The sequence below is a fragment of the Pempheris klunzingeri genome, chromosome 5 (assembly GCF_042242105.1).
Source record: "Pempheris klunzingeri isolate RE-2024b chromosome 5, fPemKlu1.hap1, whole genome shotgun sequence".
Classification (NCBI taxonomy): Eukaryota; Metazoa; Chordata; class Actinopteri; order Acropomatiformes; family Pempheridae; genus Pempheris; species Pempheris klunzingeri.
In genome coordinates, this window is record NC_092016.1 from 14,271,358 (window position 1) to 14,290,619 (window position 19,262).

Consider the following 19,262-nt stretch of genomic DNA (forward strand, 5'->3'; position numbering starts at 1 on the left):
ATAAAGGTCTCACCCTAAAACAGATGCAGCGCTGTCAAACCTGTGGGGCCGGAGCAGCTTCTTAATAAACGTTTTTTTTTCCTTTCTTTTACCTCTCGGTTGTGTTTGTAAGTAATTCAAATACATCTGAATTGGCTCGTTTGAGAACAGCGCAGCTCTTGAACGCACCCCGCAGGACGAGGATGGAGCTGCTAGCGCGCGCAGCGGCGTAACCACGGAAACAAAACCGAGAGGAAGACAAACCGAAGATTTCGCGGCTAACATCACAGAAATAGGCTGTTTAACACTGTCCAGTCCCATACTTCTTATGTGAATTGCTTGTAAAAATGGCTATGACAAAAACGCGATCCATTTTTTCCGAGTCTCCGGCTGCGTAAGTCGTTTTCTTCTTACTAACATTTAGTTAAACCCGTGGAGTCAATGTAGTTGTTGGTAGGTGGTTCTCGATGATACGGGCATCAACTCGAGTATTAACTTTGTATTAATAAGTATACCCGTGTCTATAAAGTGCTTTCAGGCTTACTAAAAGGTTGCAAAAACTGTTTCCAAAATGCATTGTTGACGTACCTTGTTTGACAGCATAGGAAACTCCAACAGGGACGTGGACGCGTCTACTTCCGGTGACTCAGGTGCGCTGAGTCCTTCACAGACTGGATATACAAAGAAGGAATTTATCATGATGCCACCTGAAGAAAAGCTAAAACACTTTGACAGCCGAGCTCAGGCTCATGAAGACAACCAAGAGGTGGGTAGGTTGCAGTGACAAATTCAAATCATGGTCATTATTAGTACTTTTGCTGTCTAGTGCTGAGAAGCAGACTTTGGTCTTGTTTACAAGCCTTAAGCATATTCAGGAGTCTATACAAGCTGTATGCACAGCCCTAAGACTGCTACTAATAATTATTGCTGACTATATTTGCATGCACAGTCTTATCCAGGTTTCTTTACCAGCAGTCAATGATCAGAAAGGTGTTCACATGCTACAGCTTCCAGGTTTCAGTCAGAGTGCTCCTGATACCAAATCCAAGTTTATAAAACCCAGGACATTATAATTTAGTTGTTTGAGACCAGGATAAGATGTTTACATGGGCAACATGAAACCAGCATACTACACACCCAATCATAACCAAGGTGCACGCGAAGGCACTCATTACTGAATGGTCTCTATTATTCTAAATGAATCAATTTTGGCAGTAAAAGGAAAGAATTTCTCTTAGTTAAAAAATTATTTCATCAGGCAGCTTTTTTCTGACCAACAAGCCAAAACCCAAAGCTATTCCACTCCAGTACAAAACAGAGAAAAGCACTAAACCCTCAAATTAAGGAAACCAGCGAAATGCTTGATAAGTGACTTAAAGAGTCAATTATCAAATTTCATTTTCTCAGATTCATTTAGTGTATCAAGAATGGTAGTGATCATTTACTGTGTTTGCTTAGTTTGATGCCTGCATCCAGGACCTGGTGCGTTGTGTGGCTTTGACCAGGCTGGTATATGGAGAGGAACATCTGAACCTGGCCAAGGCCCACGCTAGACTGGCTAAAGCGTATTTCCAGTTCAAAGGTAATTTTACAAAGATTATACTGTGTAGTTTTCAAGTCTTAACTGCAGATTCTGAAATTGATTTTCAAAAGATTACCACTTGAGACTTATACACAAGCCATATGGCAATCTTCAAGTGATGCATCAGTAATTCATGCACCTATTTATTTGACCTATTTTTATCCATGACAGATGCCTCATCTTGCATTAAAGAACTAAGAACTGTTTTAAGATCATTTTACTTCACATATACTTGACCTCAATATGATCAATTCATGTTGCTGCCTTTGCTTTATAGTGATTTATCTACTACAGTAGTAGTTCTTCATGCAGTGTAGCTTTGCACTAGTTTTTAATCTTTGCCAGCTAATGAAATTATTGTAAATTAGTGATATTATTAAGATGATGTTCAGATTTAGAGTCAGCATGCTGCTCAGTTTACACTCAGTGATTGCTCTTTGTTCCCTCAGGTTTGGGGCTGCAGGCTGAGGAGCACTCTGCGCTGGCCAGAGAGTTGCTGCCTTTCTGCTCCTCTGTCTCCTCCTGCAGAGGCCAAAAGCTCGAGGTTCTTTCGTGTCTTTTGAGTGTACACCTCACACGGGGAGGTGCTGCTCTGCTCACAGCTAAATATCCTTGCCATGATATGTTTTACAGTAATGCATGGGATTGAACAGAAATATCAACTCAAATGACAAGCGGAATAAGTCCTTGACTTTTTTTTTTTCAACTCTTGAGGCAGCAAAATCTTCTTTTCTGGAGGCAGAACAAGTCCTTGAGGAGCTCCATCAACATGGTGGCATCAACCAGGAAGAGAAGCTCAAGACTGAGCTGGAAATCTCCACTGGTCTATCCAGGTTCAGTAAAAAAGCAGCATACAGCAGTGATATAATCAAAATAGAAAAGTGATAAACATATAAAAACAGTAGATTGGAGGCTTTCATGCAGCACTCACAGCCTATGGTGTGTAATAGCAGCCGCTACACAGATTTTACCAAGGCTGTCTGGTAATCGGGTGATTTTCTCTATTTCCTGTAACTCTTATAGTATCATGTTCAAGCTCAGCCAAATAACTTGGCACTATTCCCATTTAAAAGGTAACAGTTGGTCAGGTCTTTTCAGTGAGGAATGTAGCCTGGATGAGCTCACATTTTCAGCAGCTGTTAGCATAACTAAATAATATTTGTCTTTTTCAGACTCTTCCAATTTCAAATACACCACCTTGTGTTGAAGTTTGGCCACAAGATGGCAATAGATTCCTGCAAATTTGCATAAAATCAACCTTTCGCATGATTGTTTTTGGAGTCAGGAGGTTTTTGCTGACTTGGTTATGCTAGTAAAACACCATTATCTCATCATTATTTCATGTTCTCTGACAAACAACAACTTAACAAATCAGGATTTCCCCTGTTGTCGTCCAGTCCACTCAGCAGTTTGAGTGGGCGTGTTTGTAACAAGCCCTACAGACCTGCTGGGTGGGGTCTCTGCATATCCACTCATCCATTTCTCTCTTTTCTCCACATGCTTTATATCTTTTTTCTTTCTCTCTATCCTAGACTCTCTCCTTAATTATTAATCACCTCATGCCACATATAGATTGTGCGTGACATGCATGTTATGTTTGCAATCTGATGGACCTCCTTTACAATATTATTATAAGAAGGTACTGTAAAGCCCCTTTATTTCTCTGTTAAAATGTCAGCTGCTTTGTCTACTTCATTGCAAGTACCATTACCATATTATTGATTTGTGTCTGCCAATTCCATTCTCCATTTGTAACCTGGTGGTGGTATCGACAACAAAGGTCCCAAGGGCAGTGCTACATGCTCAGGCAAAGATTAAAGACTTAGTGGATCATGGAGGAGACACCAAGTACAGACATCAAGTGTTTCGGGAGACTGATTGTCGCTTAAGGGAACTGTGGCGCCTGGCAACTTAAAAAATAGCATCCACTTGTCATAGCTTAGATCACTGTGGTTGAAATTAGAAGCATTATCAGGAAATAAAGTATAATCTTACGTGGGTTAGATCATCATGCCAATGACTTCGTGCTGTTAAACCTTGGCTTGCTGTATTTGAATTTATGTATTTTGTAAACTTCAAAATACAGGCCTGTCTTCATTTAAACATTTCACAACTTCACATTGTTTGTGAAGCAGGGGGCAGAATTTGGATCAGTTTTTAGGTTTGGTGAAGAGAACAATATTTTCAGTCTAAATTTGATTCAACAGGGCACCCCATCTCACAGGTAAGCTTTAGAATATAAATCTTAGACTTTGTACATTGGTGCTTTGTTGTGAAGCAAAGAGCAGTGCTTCTGCAGCATTTACCACAAACAAGCTTTATCAGCAGCTGAGGTGAGCTACTTTTATTGGAATTTGTAAATGATGCCATCTTGGTCTGTTTCAGAGAGTCAGTTTGTTGACATGATGTGTGTTATTGGAAAAATGTGCAGACTCTGGCTGGTGTGTAAGCTTGCTAAATCTCTTTTGTTAGGTGATGACTAAGAATTTGGCATGCTCCTAAAGCTCTGTCAGTCAACACTGTTGTGATGGAGGGGAATGTTCCCACCAAAGCCTGGAACAATAAAGTTAGCTCCGCTCTCTTATAGATCCTGGTCCAAACATTCTGCTCAGTTTCAGATTCACACTCAAGGTGTGCACTTGTGATCAGCCAGAGAGGGTATTTTAGTCATGGAAGCTTGATTGATTGTCTAAATTTGTTGTGCACATTCTCAGACTTGGCCTTGGTTGAAGATTACGTATTTTCTTTCTTTATAACTGCTGCCATAAATCTTCATTTTAGTTGACAGATTTTGTTCAAACATAAACACTGAAGAATGCATTTCTTCTGTTTCTCTCCACCCTTAACTCAATTATCATGTCCATGCATCATATCAGTCGAAATGCACTCTCACTTCACCAACTTGGTGCAAATAATTTCCAGAGTTTGTGCCGTTGCAGTAATCAGTGGTCCTTTTCCCCTATCCTTGTAGGATATATGTAGACTAATGACTGGATTCACAAACATAATCCAGGTACACAGCATAGCTACTGGACACTAAACATAAATGGTAATCTTGTGCTTGAAATCCAGAGTATTCTATTTTTTTTTCCAAAAAGTTAGCTCTTACTCCACACCTCTGATTAGTTGGCTGAAATGAAACCAGAAGGATTCTGTTGTAGGTGCCATTATTGGGAGTCACTACCCGAGACTGAGAAGGTAGTTTTGTATTCATCTCCATTATCTTGTACGTATATCTAGGGTGTACAATAAAAAGCCTCGTCAGTCAGAATGCCATCAGTTTAGAGCACCATACAGATTTGCTGGAGCAAGCTGTTGTGTTTTTGTCCCTCTGTTTTCACTTTGGCTCGGCCTTACTGTATCATTTTCCAAACGAAAACCCAGAGCAAACTTGCGTCAACTATGTTCTGGAAATGTTTACAAAAGAGGGCTGTGTGGCTTGCCTGGCAACACATCTACAAACCCTTAATTATATTAATTCCCTGCCCTGTGCACTCTTAGCAGATTTCAGTGGGAAGTGGCATATTACCGTTCTGCCAGGAAGTGCGTAAGGATGCAGAGTGAATGAGAGGATAGAAGGGTATTGTCTCTGTCTGTCCATGCAGGCAGAATGGCAGGACTCAAGCCACACTGGAATGTAGCTCTGCTTCAGCCATCCTGCTGCCCTAAAAGGACCTGAAGTGCTTGCCCTATGAACACTTATGGGCGGGGCACTCCTACTATCCATCATGGTATGTTAGGATAATCTTGGACTCATGGGAAGATTCAAAGAAATGAGCCATTGCAATGTTTTTGTAAACTGTACTGCTGGCATTTAACCACTGAGCCATGAATACCCAGATTCATGTGGTCTGGGGATGTGAGCATTACTTAATACTGTGAAGCTAAGACTTCTCACACTGGCTGCCCCTGCTAAAACATACTGTATGATACAGGAAGGCTTGCTGGATAAAACCTTAATTTGATTTGTCTGATTTGAGAAAGGAGTTTCCTGTACTGCTGTGTGACAGCAATGTAGATTGAGATTGTGCAGTAACTGCTGTGTCCTCTGAGAAAGGCCATCCCTTTGACTTGAGAGCTGAATTAAATTTAGAGTCCATTAGATGGTTTGAAGCTGTTAGCAGGGTAGCCTGATGGATCCACTGTCCTTGCAGTGGTTAATGCAGCCATCGTCTTATCCTCTCTCTCTCTCTCTCTCCCTCTCTCTCTCTCCCACCCTTTTGCTCTGTAGAAGCCCACGCATAGCGCAGTGTGACAGGAAGTGACTGTCTTTTAAAAGAGCCAAGCCTGCTGTGTGCATCAGAAAAACATGTGAAGCCTCAGAACTTCATAGCAACAGCACATGTAAAGATGGGTGACAAGTCGTCATAGGTGTGGAACTCTTAGCTATGCATGTGTCATCAAGAGCCATGTCTAGGTCTTCAGCTCTGCTTTGGTGGTTTCCAGTGAGAATCCAAGAGCATCCCCTAATTTAGACCTTTTTAGAATATGAGTTTGAAACGCACCGTAGGAATTACTTGTCAAGAGTCTGAGAGACTGTGGTTAATGTGAAGGGGTCAGTAGCATTGCAACCTTCAGTCCCAGAGGAGACAGAGACTCGAGAGAGGATGCAACAAAAAACTGTTAAAAGGGCAATGTGCAAGCATTCCCTATTATAGTCTGCAGTACACAAGCCTTCAACAGCAGCCATCAGCCAAAAAGCCTTCACCACTCCTCTGGGTCTGGTTTGGCCAGAGACCAAGCCTCAGTGAAACAGGCTTATGAGTGTACACTGTGCACTAATAATACTTTAAATAAAGAGTGTTATTAGACAGCATTTTTAATTTTCAGAAGTCTAATAGTTATAATATATTGCTCAAATACATTGCAGCAGAGCAAATGTTTTCAAACACAGTGATGAAGACAAACTATTTGAAGGGTTGTTCTCTAATCATTGCTCTGCCCTGCTGCCTTATATAGTGTGCTGAACTGGTCACTGTCTTTGTTTGTCTTTCCATCTCTGACAGCCTGTCCATTTGTTTGTCCTTGCTGCTCTATAGAGCCTATAAGAGACAGAACAGACCTGAGGAGGCCTTAAGACAATGTGAGAAGTCTCTGCAACTGCTGAAGGACTATGGTCAGCCAGAGAAGACATGCTCTGTCTACAGAAACATGGCCGCCATTGAACAGGACAAAGGTCATTTGGACCACGCCATAGAACATCTCTACAAGGCAAGGAGCATATTACTTGCACATCACACACAGCTCTTATCTAACATATATAAGCACATGAAGGCTTCTTGAGATGGTGCCAGGCTTTGTTGTTAGGTAATGTTCCCACATCTCTTATTTGATGATATGTGATCTGTCTTATTTCACGTGGGTGTTTCTGCTAGGCTCATGCCATAGCTATGAGTCACAGCCCTGAGGAGCGAGAGGGGGCTCAGATCTCCCACAGCCTGGCCCTTATGCTTTCTGCTGCAGCAGAGCCCCATCACAATGGTGAGTTTATTCACATACAGAGGCTAAAGTCTGAGTGAAATGCACAAGGGGTTAATTAGGTTTCCAACCTTCCTTTGTTTTCCTATATGTTAAATTCTTCAAGATGGTGTCATGGAAACCAGGCTGATAATAGCCTTATTGAACATATGTTCAGTCATGTCAGTATGATTCACCCATGTCAACTATCTTGAGGCACATGGATGCTCCGTGGTAGCTATGTAAAGTATATCACCTGGAAAAAAAGAAAATTATAATCGTAGCGCATTGATTCTGTCACCATATTCTGTATAGTTATTCTGTCGTAATCTAAATCGTGTTGCATCATTTGTGTGTTTTCCCCATGCTGGTGTAGACTCTGCAGGTCACTACTTTGAGCAGAGTCTGAGTGCATACAAAAACTCTGCAGGTCCACAGGATCCAGCCTTTCTCTCTGCCCAGGATGATTTCTGTCGTTTTCTCCTCTTCAATGGCCAGCAAGAGGTCTCACACACACACACACACACACACACACACACTTCCAAACATTCACATCTGTACAAACAGTGTGACAGTTTCCTCCCAGGCAAAGTGTATTATGGAAATGGTGTATTTTCGCTTATGCAGTTTTGAAACACCCAATTTTCATTATCTACACAGTTTTAGTTGAGCAGCACTATGGAAACACACTCAGAGTTTGTCAGAGGATTTATTCCATCTGCTAAATGCGACATGCCTCTCACCACTGGTGGCCACAGATGACTTCCCTATTTTTATTATACCATTGCAGAGATGTGTGGAGATCCAGAAAGCGTCTCTCGCTACCAAGAGATCTGCATTTGGTGACCTGAGCGTTGAGGTAGCAGACACTCTTCAGCTGATAGGAAGTGTGGAGATGACTGAGGGCAGGATGAAGCAGGCCCTCAAAACCATGACAAAGGTAATCACAAGTTACAAAACACAAACATCACAATCAGGTTTTATCTTGGTCACAGCCTGTAAATGCATATTAGACATGCTGTACAGAGAAGACGTGTCAACAAACATTGCATTGTCCCCGACAAAGTATGTGGGAGGGTTTAATAAAAGGCCAGGAGTGAGTGGGTGTGTCCATTTACACCAGTGAGAGGCCTGTTCAAAATATACACACAAAGAGTCCCTGTCATATTAAGATGAGCTATTTCCACCATCCTCCTAAAGCTTAGTGCTATCAGAGTTACATGCTAATCTTGGAAGGGTGCAGTGTGCAGAGCCGCCCTCCCTGGTGTAAAATATCACACAGAATGACTTTGTGTTTCCTCAGTCTGGATGGAGCCTGACAGATGGGCAACACAACTTTGGAAAGAGACTGGCAGTTTGCTAACTGCTGTCAATTAAAGGGACATTGACCCCAATTAGTGTGGCATGCCATTATGTCCTTTGAAACAAAGGTGACATTCCTATATCTTTCAGCACAAATGCACCGAATAAACAGCACTCTTTTGGTTGATTTTATTATGTTATAGCTGTTGGTTTTACTTATTCCTTACGTAATGAGTGTTTTTGGTTTTCACATGCAGTGTGACTACATGTTTGCTGTATGAGCTCAGCTATGTCGCTCATCAAACCTACAAAAATACACCAGTAAATGGGTCTTTCTTCGTACTAGTAATGACATGCCTGTAAGTAAAGGAGCCCAGTTGCTATGTTGCTTTGTTTTGACATCTAAGTGGGTCCAAGTCCCCCTCTGCGCTGACAGGGTACATCAGGGCTCACTCTCTCTACACCACATCCGACTTGTAACCTTTCTGAAGTAGCCTGACACATGGCAGACATGTCAGGGCATTTTTTTCCTGTCATCATGACACCATGCGCACTCTGAGTAACTTTTGTTTTCCAAAGGAAATCTGGCTCATGCAGTAGATACAGTACATACATTTTACAAAAGAAAACAGAGAACAATGGTACACACACAGGCATACTCTTGACATTTCCCCCTTCCTCTGTAGTTCTGCTGAAAAAAGGCCTTCCATTACATCAACCTTAGCAACGGTGAAAACATCCAAGAGGCCAGATGGATCTGTTCCAGATTACCGAATGTTTTACTTTCCCTGGTGAAGAGGGAAACTCTCCACTTTCTCTTTCCCTACTTTAACAAAGTTCCCTTCACATCTTGTTATTCATGACGATTGCAGGCAGGCTTTTATCTTGTGCGTTTGTGTGTGTTTGTATGAGGTGGAGTATGTGTGTGTGCGCACTTGCACATGCTGTCTAACCACAAACATGTGAAAGTGATTAAATGTTCACTCTTTCTGGATTTTGTTAAATTAGGCAGCATTTTCTGATGTCATAGGACTGAGCAGTCATTGCTCACTCCTCCCATTTGATTGGACCAAACTAAATGTAGAGCGGGAAATGGCTCAGGTTGCTTCTTATATTTGTTGACTACCTCAGATCCCTAGGTCGTTGGTTCGGAGTCAATGTAATAAATCTGGCAGATTCCCTGTGTTGACCCGACACTCCGAGTGGTCAGCACAGGTGTTATCTAAACCTCAGACTGCTACAGTGGTTATTTTGGGATGTTTAGTGCATTCACATGTTGCTAGGAAGTGTTTATTCCCCTCTGAGTATGACTTGCACCTCTCATCTTCCACTGACCATTCATTCTGCTGTCAAATGTTTTTATTTTAATTTTAGTGCCTGGAGATCCAGAGTTTGTTGTACGGTCCTCAGCACAAGAAAACAAAAGCAACACAAACAGCTGTGGACATGCTGGCCCGGTAAATCTGCACACAATAATTGATTTTATTTAATGATTGATTAAGACACGGGAGATGGTAAGTTGAAATAACAGCCATGTGCAAGATCTTTCAGTAATAATATCATGTATTGTATGTTTTACAGGGCACCAGAGGTGGTTGAGAGACAAAAGAGGCAAGGTAGAAGGAAAACAAAACCTCACACATGGTCAGATGCACCATCCAGTGGCAATGATGGAAACTCTGACTATTGAAATGTTCTTTTTTCATTTTGTCACTACTATAATTTTTAATTCATGTTTGGGCATACCTGATTCCGATATAGTTTCTGCTGTTTTCGTCTGCTGAAAATGAACTTCAGTTTCCCTAGTCATGTCCACTGTTTCTACTTGATTTTGTGTTAAATGTAGTTTTTAAGAAATACTCACACACAGAAAACATACCCACAATAAGTTTTAATTGTGTTAAGATATTTTATCAATTTCCAAATAAGGGCTGGAACCTTGTTAACCAAAGCAATAATCCCATTTGTTCATTATAAATCGTTGTCAATAAAAGCAATGATGTTGCGCTATCCATGGTGACAAACACTTATTGAACATTTGACTCATTGAACATTGTTTATACATCAGTAGATCTTTTGTATACTAATGTACTTTTTATGATATGAAATGGCACATGATATCCAGATTACAGTGTACATACATATACATATTCCACATTACATATATAAAGTTTCCTTTTTAAGCCACAGTTTACATGCACTGATGTAACTGTTTTTTGTTTAATTTACTGCAGTTTGCAAATGAGATCCTTTATGAACGTATCCTGTATCTGGGCAGTTAAATGCAACAAATCTTTTTATTTTGGAGATTTCAAGGCATGGCAAGCCATGAAGATATTACCCCCAGTTTAACACTGCATTTTTGCTCATTTATATATTATGACAGTGCCAAAAGTGTGAATTTTGCAGCCACTTATAGAAAATGTGTAAAACATGTAACCAGACTATAATTATAGTGAACCGTATCTGCCTCTCCAACTAGCACACAGCACAACAAACCCTAATGATCAGTTCCACTAAGCTGATGATCCAAAAATAGTCATGGTCATGTACACACACTTATGTTAGAGCAAAGGTGAATCCTTCTAACCAGCACTGTGACAACCAACAAATGTCTACAAGGAAAAGGCGTCCAGACAAGACAAACAGTGCATCAAAACCAGATGTGATTATATTTTCTGTAACAACAATACTGAATCCTTTACAATCATTGACAATCTGCTACATCTTTTCATTCTGTCATCTTACTATTAGCTTTTCATTGCCCCTTTTTTTTTGAACTTATAAATGGTTTAATTCATCATTTTGAATTCCCAGCTCCTCAACCACATGTTCAGATCAAAGTGTTAGTTGTTGGGCAATTAAAAATGTATGGAATTGACACATACCATGTGAAGATACACGTTTCACACTTATTACATTGACCATGTGACCCAGCTTTGTATATGCTATATATCAGCAATTCTTTTTTTTTTTTTTTTAAGAATATGTCAGTGTAATGTGTCATTAGTTGTAAAGTTAAAATAATGTGAGTAATGCCTAACTTGGCCAGTTACTTAACAACCACTTTAAGTCCCACATTTACTTGCACTACACCTTGATTTCAGCATTCAAAACTTGCAAGATTTCTTTAGACAAATTAACATCTCTTCCTCCAGTCCCACTATACTTTCCTCAGCTACAAGCTCAACTATGCTCTGTACACATCTCTGACAACTGCCTAACTAATGTGTTCCAGGATGCAGTATATACTAAAACCATTCCAGTGGCAACAGTGCCCAAATCAAAAGAAAGAATAAAGCTCTAGCCTGCAAACAGTGCACAGCACTTCATAACTCACAACTGTCATTTATTGGCTTGCATTAGTCATGATAAGTCATGATGTGATTGTTGGTGTGATGACGTCCTGTAAACTGCAGAATGGGATGTTTTAAGCTGTACAGCACAGGTTAGTACAAAAATAGAGAAATCTAGAGAGAATAAACAAACCTCTTTGAAGATAAACTGCACGCTATAAAAAGGTTAAAACGTAACAGGCCAGCAAACCATTTGCATTATGTAGATGTTACAATCCTAACTTAAACTAGCCTGCTTTAGTTAGCACTCAGTATGTTTAATAGTAGTACCACTACAATTAATACCATACATAGATGTATTATTCTGATCATTTTAACTGAATAATAACATTTTGCTTGAATCTTGAGGTGCAGTTAGGCACACCAAAATCAACTGGATATATATTTTACTGCAACTAATAATGTTTTACTAATGTTGCAAAACTTAAGGGACTATATGTGTCTGCAAACAGCATTAAAGCCATGTGTGTGTGTGGATTGCTGCGTCAGAACAACCTCTGTATGTGCACTTCAACAAGTAACCTTGGCAAGTATTGAGTTTGACAATTTCCAACTAAATTCTTTTTCAATCCTCCATCGGGCTTTCAAGGTAAACTGTTGCAACTCGTTTCTCTTGAGAAATCTTCACCGGGGTCTCCGAGATTTGAGATTGCAGCTCTTGCTCTGAGGTCGCCTCATCTTGGCTGCCCTGCACGCCCATCTGGAAAGTGAAGGACTTTTCTGATGGCCCCAGTTTGATATGTTTCTCAGTGATTTCAGATGCAGACTCTCCTTCATTAGTGAAGCTTTCAAACTCTCTACCATATGCAACATCCTCTTCTTTGGAGACTTTGAAGCTGTACCCTCCTCCTGCCCCACCCGGGAAGGCTTTCTCGAGCCCTAGGTTAGATGATCTGAGAGCTGCCATGATCTGCTCTTCAGACAGATCATCTCCTGCCTCCAGAAGCCCAGACTCTTCCAGGGTTTGAGAGACGTTCAACTCTGCAACTATTGTCATTGTACCATTGTCACTTGACTGTTGCACTTTTTTGACAGCCACATTCTGTGGATTTTCACTACTCACTCTTGTGAGGAAAGCCAACTCCTCCCTCAGTGGACCTGACACTGAGCTTTGTAGCTTCTCCATAGCTCCCTTCAGCTGCTCTTTGGGCTCCAAAGACTCCTCTCTCAGGAACTCAAGCACTGACTCCTGCACTATTGGGGAGACACGGACCTCTTCTTCAATAATGCACTCTGGGAAACTCTCTTTGACAAATGAGTTATCATCTGACATGAATTTGTATTCGTCACTTTCCTCCACAATCACTCTTTTAGGGAGAAGGCCTTCATCTTGATAATACCGCTCATCTGACAGGTCATCTACGACACCATAATGGCCATATGAGGTAATGCCTCCACCGTCTTCAGACTCAGAGAGATTTTCATCTGGTGTGGAGACAAAATACTCATTAGGCTCTTGGTCACGGGAGAAATATGGAGATTCACTCTCTCTAGAAACCTCTTGAACTTGAACAGATCCATAATGGCCTCTATCTGTCATGGAGGTTGTCATGGCATCACCATGACTCTTCTGAAATTGAACAGCATGAGGGACGTTTTCTAGCTCCTCAATTTGGAAGTATGAGGAGGGCTCATAAAAAGTAGATCTGGACTTCTGTTCAACCTCAAGCTCCTCATCACTGTGAGACTCCACTGGTTCCTCGATGATTTCCACACTGACGGACTTATTTTGCATGTCCTCTCCACCCTGCAGGCCACTTAACAGATTCTTGATCATGTTTCCTGTTTCTGTGTCCTCGATGTCCTCCAGCGACACCTTCTTAACCCCTTTGTTCAGTAGTTCATCCAGCGCTGAGTCCTCAGAAATATCCAGCTCATCCTCCACTTTGGACTCCAGCACAATCTGTGTCTTAGTCGTGCCATCCTCCAGCTGGGTTTTCTCCACATGATATCTTATCTTTGACTCCTCAGAGGAGCAAAGCTTAGCATCCAAACCTGCTGGTTTTATCACTTTCTCTATGATCTCCTCCACAGACACGGAGTCTAATATCTTTTTCTCACTTGGGCCTGTCATAAACTCCGTTTCCTTCTCATCTTTGAACTTGCCTGCATAACCGTTATCTTTCTCTTTTTCACCTGACATCTGCTTTTTGCTTTCTATCTCAGTTTTCATGCTCAGGCTCATCATTGGCGGCGACACCACTCTCACTGATTTGGTCTCAGTGGTGGAGGACTTGATGGGACGACCTTGCTGCGCTACCTGAGAGACCTGTTTGACTTTCACAACATTCTCATCTGTTGTTGTTTTCTGCACATTTCGACTAATCTTCTTTTCACTCTGGCCTGTTTGTTTATCTTTGTCAGCAGCTGTGGTGGTGGTGGTGGTGGTGGCAGCAGGGGCAGACGCGGCAGCCCGAGCTTTGGTGAATGAGATCATGTCCCTTCTGGATGCAGGACTCTGATGTCGAGCTCTGTCTGCAACTGAAATGGGAATGACCCTAGAGGGACTAATGGATCCAGAGAGAGGCACAGGGGATCTTCTCAGGTTTGAAGTCTGCGGCGTGTACCTGATATCCATATGTTGTCTGTTGGTTAAGGTTGAGGCTCTTGGTGTGTAGGGCTGGGCAGGCATCTTGATATCTGAGGCAGAGAATCAATTAGCATAAAAAAGCTATGTTGAAACTTAAAGGAATAGTTTAAGCATTTGCGGAAATGTGCTTATTTGCTTTCCTGGCAACAGGAAAATGAAAAGGTTGCATATCTGTTCAGAAAATACGAAACTTTAATGAGAATTGTCATCACTGTGAGGTGGTCAGACAACCAGTGAAGACTCCAGATAAAAGAGCGGTAGGAAGTGATAACAAGGCAAATGAGCGTATCTGCAAAAATGTCAAACTATTCCTTTTAAAACTAGTCTTACAAATGTATTCTAGTGATCAACATGTAACACAAAGAAATAATTTTAAATACAGTACCTATTATTCTTTCTCTCTGATGCTGAGTCACCCTCCTGTGACCATCTTGCAGACCCACTCTCTCACCTTCCAGAAGAGACCTGAGCAGAGACGAGAGAAAATACATTTGAAGATGAGGGTAAATAAGTCGTTATAGATCACTGGTCATCCTTACAATTCTACATAGTTATTTTTTTTTCCCAAATATAGAAGAAAATATCAAAGACAAACCTCACAAGACGGTGCACATCATTCAGCTCTGCCATCTCAACCCTCTAAAACTGAACGCAACGGGCTTACAAGACGGTATGAACCCAGGACCTGGCCATATAGGGTGGTAATCATCAAAACCATAACAAGCCACTATCATGTAATAAAGACCTTGTAATAATTAGCTCTAACGGCTCACCTTTCCATGGCCATGCTTCAACAAACACACAACAGCAAACCAAAGTGCCTCAAAAAGGAGCAACCTCTCCGAAGAGTGCCGTCCGAAAGACTGACCTAAAAATAACAGCAACAATGCAGGGCTGTCCTCACTTCCCTTTGAATCCCAAAGCAAAAGCTGACTCGTGACACACACAAAAACACATGTCACTGCCACATCTCTGAGCAACCGTCCCGTCTATTCGAAAAATTCATAACAAACCAGATGTGCCAGAGGAGAATCTGCCATATAGAGACACGCTGGAGTTAGACAGTCTTCCAGTGAACTTTCAGGGAATTCGCTTAATAGCAATAAAAGTTTGATATCCCTCGACAGCTCCAACAAGACTGTGTAGATGCCCTGTAATATGTGGTACGAGGCTAGAAGGATAACTGAAAACATTACTTGATATTATACCTTCAAACATGAAAACACAGTAGGTTTCTTAGCTGTTTTATAAATAACTTTGCCTTTCGTTAAAAATAGTCTGTTAGTATGTGACCGTGTGTGAATCCAGCTATGTTAGGAACATGGAGACTTCACATGCCACGCACAGGATATGAAATGCCTTATACAATTGTTCTAGCGTCGTAAACACTTAAAATAAAACACAAAGTTTTGAACAATTCTTTAATAAATGTATGTGTTGTACTTATAAGACAGTTAATGTGAGCTAATACTACTACTTTTTAGTTTGTCGAACTGAGTGGTCAGATGAAAGCACTTAGTGCCAAGACCAGCAGGAAGCAAACAGCTGATTTCTTCTAATGCGTTTGATGAAAATCACTAATTAAGCTAAGTGTAGCTTCAGGCAGCGGGGGGCCTGGTTTAACCAGCAATCTGTTCTTGAACGCATAGAAACTGAAAAGGATGTGTATTACCTTTCAGAAGAAATAAATAAATAAATAAACCTGTGCTGTGGCTGTATTTTCACATGTACTCAATATGTAAACTAAAACACATGACTACACGCTCCATATGCCTTTCTTCACTGAAGACCTCACATTTTGACCTGTCACCGAGTGAAAAGCACAGGTGTAAATCATAAAATGAGTCATGGCTGGATTCCATTTGGCTGCTTCAGTTTCCTACAGTGCATGTTGGCTCACTGTCACATTGTCATGACTCACGGGGACACTTGAATATAACAGAACCATCATTAATGTTATTAGTAACATCTGTGCTTTTCCCAAGTCAAGTCCCAAGTCCCAAATGACAAGTCACAATGTCTACTTGTGAAAGGGGCCTATTTTATTCATAATTTAATATAATTTAATAGAGGTTTCATATGATTTATGACAAAATAAATATGCTCATCACCTGTAGGCAGCCACTTCCATGCCCAGATCCATCTTAACCTGGAGTAGGTGCTGATGCTCTCGTGTCTTGTCTGCAATAGCGGAGGCCATCACGTTCCTCTCGTGCTCCAGCTGCTCAATAATCATCTGCAGGAAAAAAAAAAAAAGCAAAGAAAATAATAAATTTTCACTTGGCACACAATTTGATTTTACAAGCCTGTGGTTTGTCCTTTGGCTATCATTCTGTTTTTTGTTCATTCCTGCAATTTAATTGAAAATACTGGAATCATCATGTAAGTGTAACCACATTTTGCTTTACTGCAGCCTACAGTGATGTTAACTTGGTAAGTTGTCTGATTCCCCACCACTTGTTTTTTGCTGACTTCTAATGCAAAAAGATGGTGAACTGGCCCAATTTGTCTTGTCAAAATCAAGTGTAATCCTACTAATAGCTTTCATCAATCATTTGGACCACTTGATCTGGTAATGTGTGCACGAGCCTTTTCCAGTTACATTTATCATCCTACTACAAATGTCACGCTCATGTTACCACATGGAGAAATGTGTTTTTGTTACAATGGGGAAGACAACACTACAGTGTATGAGCAGTGTGGTCATTTGTGACTGAAAGACCTGCTTAGGGCTCCATCTTTGGGAGGCTAATAAGGATTTGTCAGTCTGACAGTTAATTGGTTTAAGTGGGGTGTAATCTAGCAGCCAGAAGGTACTGAGGAGGTAGAACATCTTTCAGCTAGTCAGGCTACTCAGTCCTTTAATACTGAGGTCAAATGTTGCACACAACCCCATGCTTTGGACCCTGAAGGAAACACAAACTTGTCAGGTGCCACTTAATATTGGTTATGGCATTATTTATTGGGTTGGAGAGAATTGCATTAATTTCAGAGCCAACATCTAGTGCATGTGTGTGCTTGTGAGAAGGACTGAGGTCAGAATGAGCCTTGTTCCTGCAGGATGTCACCATCTTTATTCTTGTTAGAAGTTTCAGCCTTGATCGGGATGATATAATCATTATTTGGATGATGATTTAGGCTCAAGAATCAGTTTGATATTTGTGGCAGCTGCATCAGTGCCTTTAAGAACAGTGGGTGTGGCAGGTCCAAGAGGGAGTAACCTCTCCCCACTCTCGTGGCTCAGTGTGTCAAAGGAGAGATTATTCTCCCTGTTGGTTTTTAAATTTGCATCCTATGTCTTAGAATAGAAAGAAATCCTATAACCTCTGGCTTCACTTCTCTCTGAAATATAAATCTGTTCTTTCTCTGCCTTACTCTGTAGGAAAAAAAAACAAAAAACATGACCCCTCCTCACCTGATATTCATTGTAGTCCACCCGGAATTTTTCCTGCATTTGCGTCAGTTCTTCTTCAAGGCGTAATTGAATGTGCCCTTGTTTTTCCGCCTCTATGCGTAATTTGTCGAACTCTGAGGCGTACAGCAACTTTTCCCTCTGCAGATCACTCAGCATCGCCTGGTCCTCTTTAATAGCCTGCTCCATCTCGTCCACCTTCTGCTGGTACATTTCAAAGGTCTCGATCCATCCCTCGGACAGACCGCGGGCGTACTCTTGCACCTCCTCCACGGAGGCCGCTGGAGGCCCGCGGTACGTTTGCGTGATGATGGGCACCACCCGGGTGTCCACCTGACGCCGGAGATGTTCGATTTCTTGCCTGCGCTCATCCTCCAAGCATTTATACTCGTTCTCTAGTTGAAATAATCGCTGCTGGAGTTCACTGTTGGTCTTGTGAGCGAAGTGAAGCTCCTTCTCGCAGCCTTTCAGCTCGCCACTGATGTCCCTGCACACTTCAGTCTGCTCGCTGCACATAGACTGGATCATCTGCAACTCCCGCCATAGCTTCTCCCTCTCCATCTCCGCCTGGGACTTCTCTAACGACAGCTGCCCCACCATTCTCCTCAGATCCCGCATCTCGGCCTTGTACTTCGGCTCCCATTCCGCCGTCTTCGTTTGCCGGAGTTTGTTTATTTCTGTAATAAGATGCGCATTTTCATGCTCCAGTTGCTTCGTCCTGGAAAGATACTGGAACAGTCTGCTGTTGAGCTCCTGTAGCTGCTGTTTTTCGCTCTCAAAAGTTCTCTTGAAAGGCAACATCGTGGCATCTAATGGAAAAAAAGTGAGTTTGTAGATAAATTTAGGAGGCAGATTGTCCCGGTGTCATGTGCGTGTGCGTCCGTAGGCACAACTGTGATGTAATTTGCGATCAGTGCCCTTTGACAAGTGCAGGAGGAGGAGGAGGAGGAGGAGGAGGAGGGCGGGTCCTGCATCACAGGGTCGTCCCAAACGCGTCCGTGTCCCTGGCAGATGTTAATGCTGCATTTAGGGGCTGTCTGAAATGTTAACGGTCTGATCTCACAGTAATAAAATGTGTTTAATACAGCTGTAGATCTGGATGCTTAAAATGCGTCACACAGTAAAATAACCTTAAGAGATGTGCAAAAGAATCAACCGTGGAATCAAGTTTATACAATTATTATTTTTTTTTAATATCTTGTTTTATATCAATATTTATATCAACCCACTCCCAACCCACGTGCCTACTTCACATTCAGGCTACCCCTGCGAGTTGTTATGTGTTGTAGTGTTTCAGTGGATCAGTGTAAAAGAGCATTTTCTTTGTACTGTACTGTTTTTCAGATTTAAAAAAAACCTTTCTATATCAATGTAGGAGTAGGAATAAAGATAATACTTAAAATTATCCTGCCAGAACAATGATCAAGGAAGAAATAATGTGTCTGACCTCTTCCAACACTGTTTACAAAGTAGTGTCACTTATGAATCAAACAACACTGGTAAAGAAAAAAGTATTTTGCTGTCATTTTTAATTTTTTAATTATTTCAAACTGGATGAAAAAAAGATTTGTTTCAGGCCATTGA

The 19,262-nt window shown here is 41.4% G+C and overlaps 2 protein-coding genes across 2 annotated transcripts; one reads left to right on the forward strand and one right to left on the reverse strand.

Moving 5' to 3' along the window:
* The first annotated feature begins 221 nt into the window (after positions 1–221).
* On the forward strand, positions 222–10,102 carry ttc23 (tetratricopeptide repeat domain 23). The gene is made up of 11 exons (XM_070830600.1): positions 222–373; positions 580–745; positions 1,438–1,561; positions 2,011–2,167; positions 2,269–2,394; positions 6,601–6,772; positions 6,937–7,042; positions 7,395–7,522; positions 7,809–7,958; positions 9,695–9,777; positions 9,902–10,102. The coding sequence occupies exons 1-11, from the start codon at positions 327–329 to the stop codon at positions 10,008–10,010; spliced, it is 1,368 nt and encodes a 455-aa protein (XP_070686701.1). The 5' UTR covers positions 222–326; the 3' UTR covers positions 10,011–10,102.
* A 1,180-nt stretch (positions 10,103–11,282) lies between these two features.
* Positions 11,283–18,545, reverse strand: synm (synemin, intermediate filament protein). Its single transcript, XM_070830599.1, has 4 exons — positions 17,682–18,545; positions 16,378–16,502; positions 14,652–14,731; positions 11,283–14,316 (listed from the first exon to the last, which is right to left on the reverse strand). Exons 1-4 carry the CDS (start codon positions 18,477–18,479, stop codon positions 12,242–12,244), a joined length of 3,078 nt encoding a protein of 1,025 aa, XP_070686700.1. The 5' UTR covers positions 18,480–18,545; the 3' UTR covers positions 11,283–12,241.
* Between the last annotated feature and the right edge of the window lie 717 nt (positions 18,546–19,262).

Coding starts and splice junctions, on each gene's coding strand:
- ttc23 (XM_070830600.1), top strand. CDS start 327: ATGGCTATGACAAAAACGCGATCCATTTTTTCCGAGTCTCCGGCTGC. Junction 2,395..6,600: donor ATCTCCACTGGTCTATCCAG/GTTCAGTAAAAA, acceptor GCTGCTCTATAG/AGCCTATAAGAGACAGAACA. Junction 9,778..9,901: donor GCTGTGGACATGCTGGCCCG/GTAAATCTGCAC, acceptor TATGTTTTACAG/GGCACCAGAGGTGGTTGAGA.
- synm (XM_070830599.1), bottom strand. CDS start 18,479: ATGTTGCCTTTCAAGAGAACTTTTGAGAGCGAAAAACAGCAGCTACAG. Junction 16,503..17,681: donor TGGACTACAATGAATATCAG/GTGAGGAGGGGT, acceptor TTTTTCCTGCAG/ATGATTATTGAGCAGCTGGA. Junction 14,317..14,651: donor TCAGAGAGAAAGAATAATAG/GTACTGTATTTA, acceptor TCTCTGCCTCAG/ATATCAAGATGCCTGCCCAG.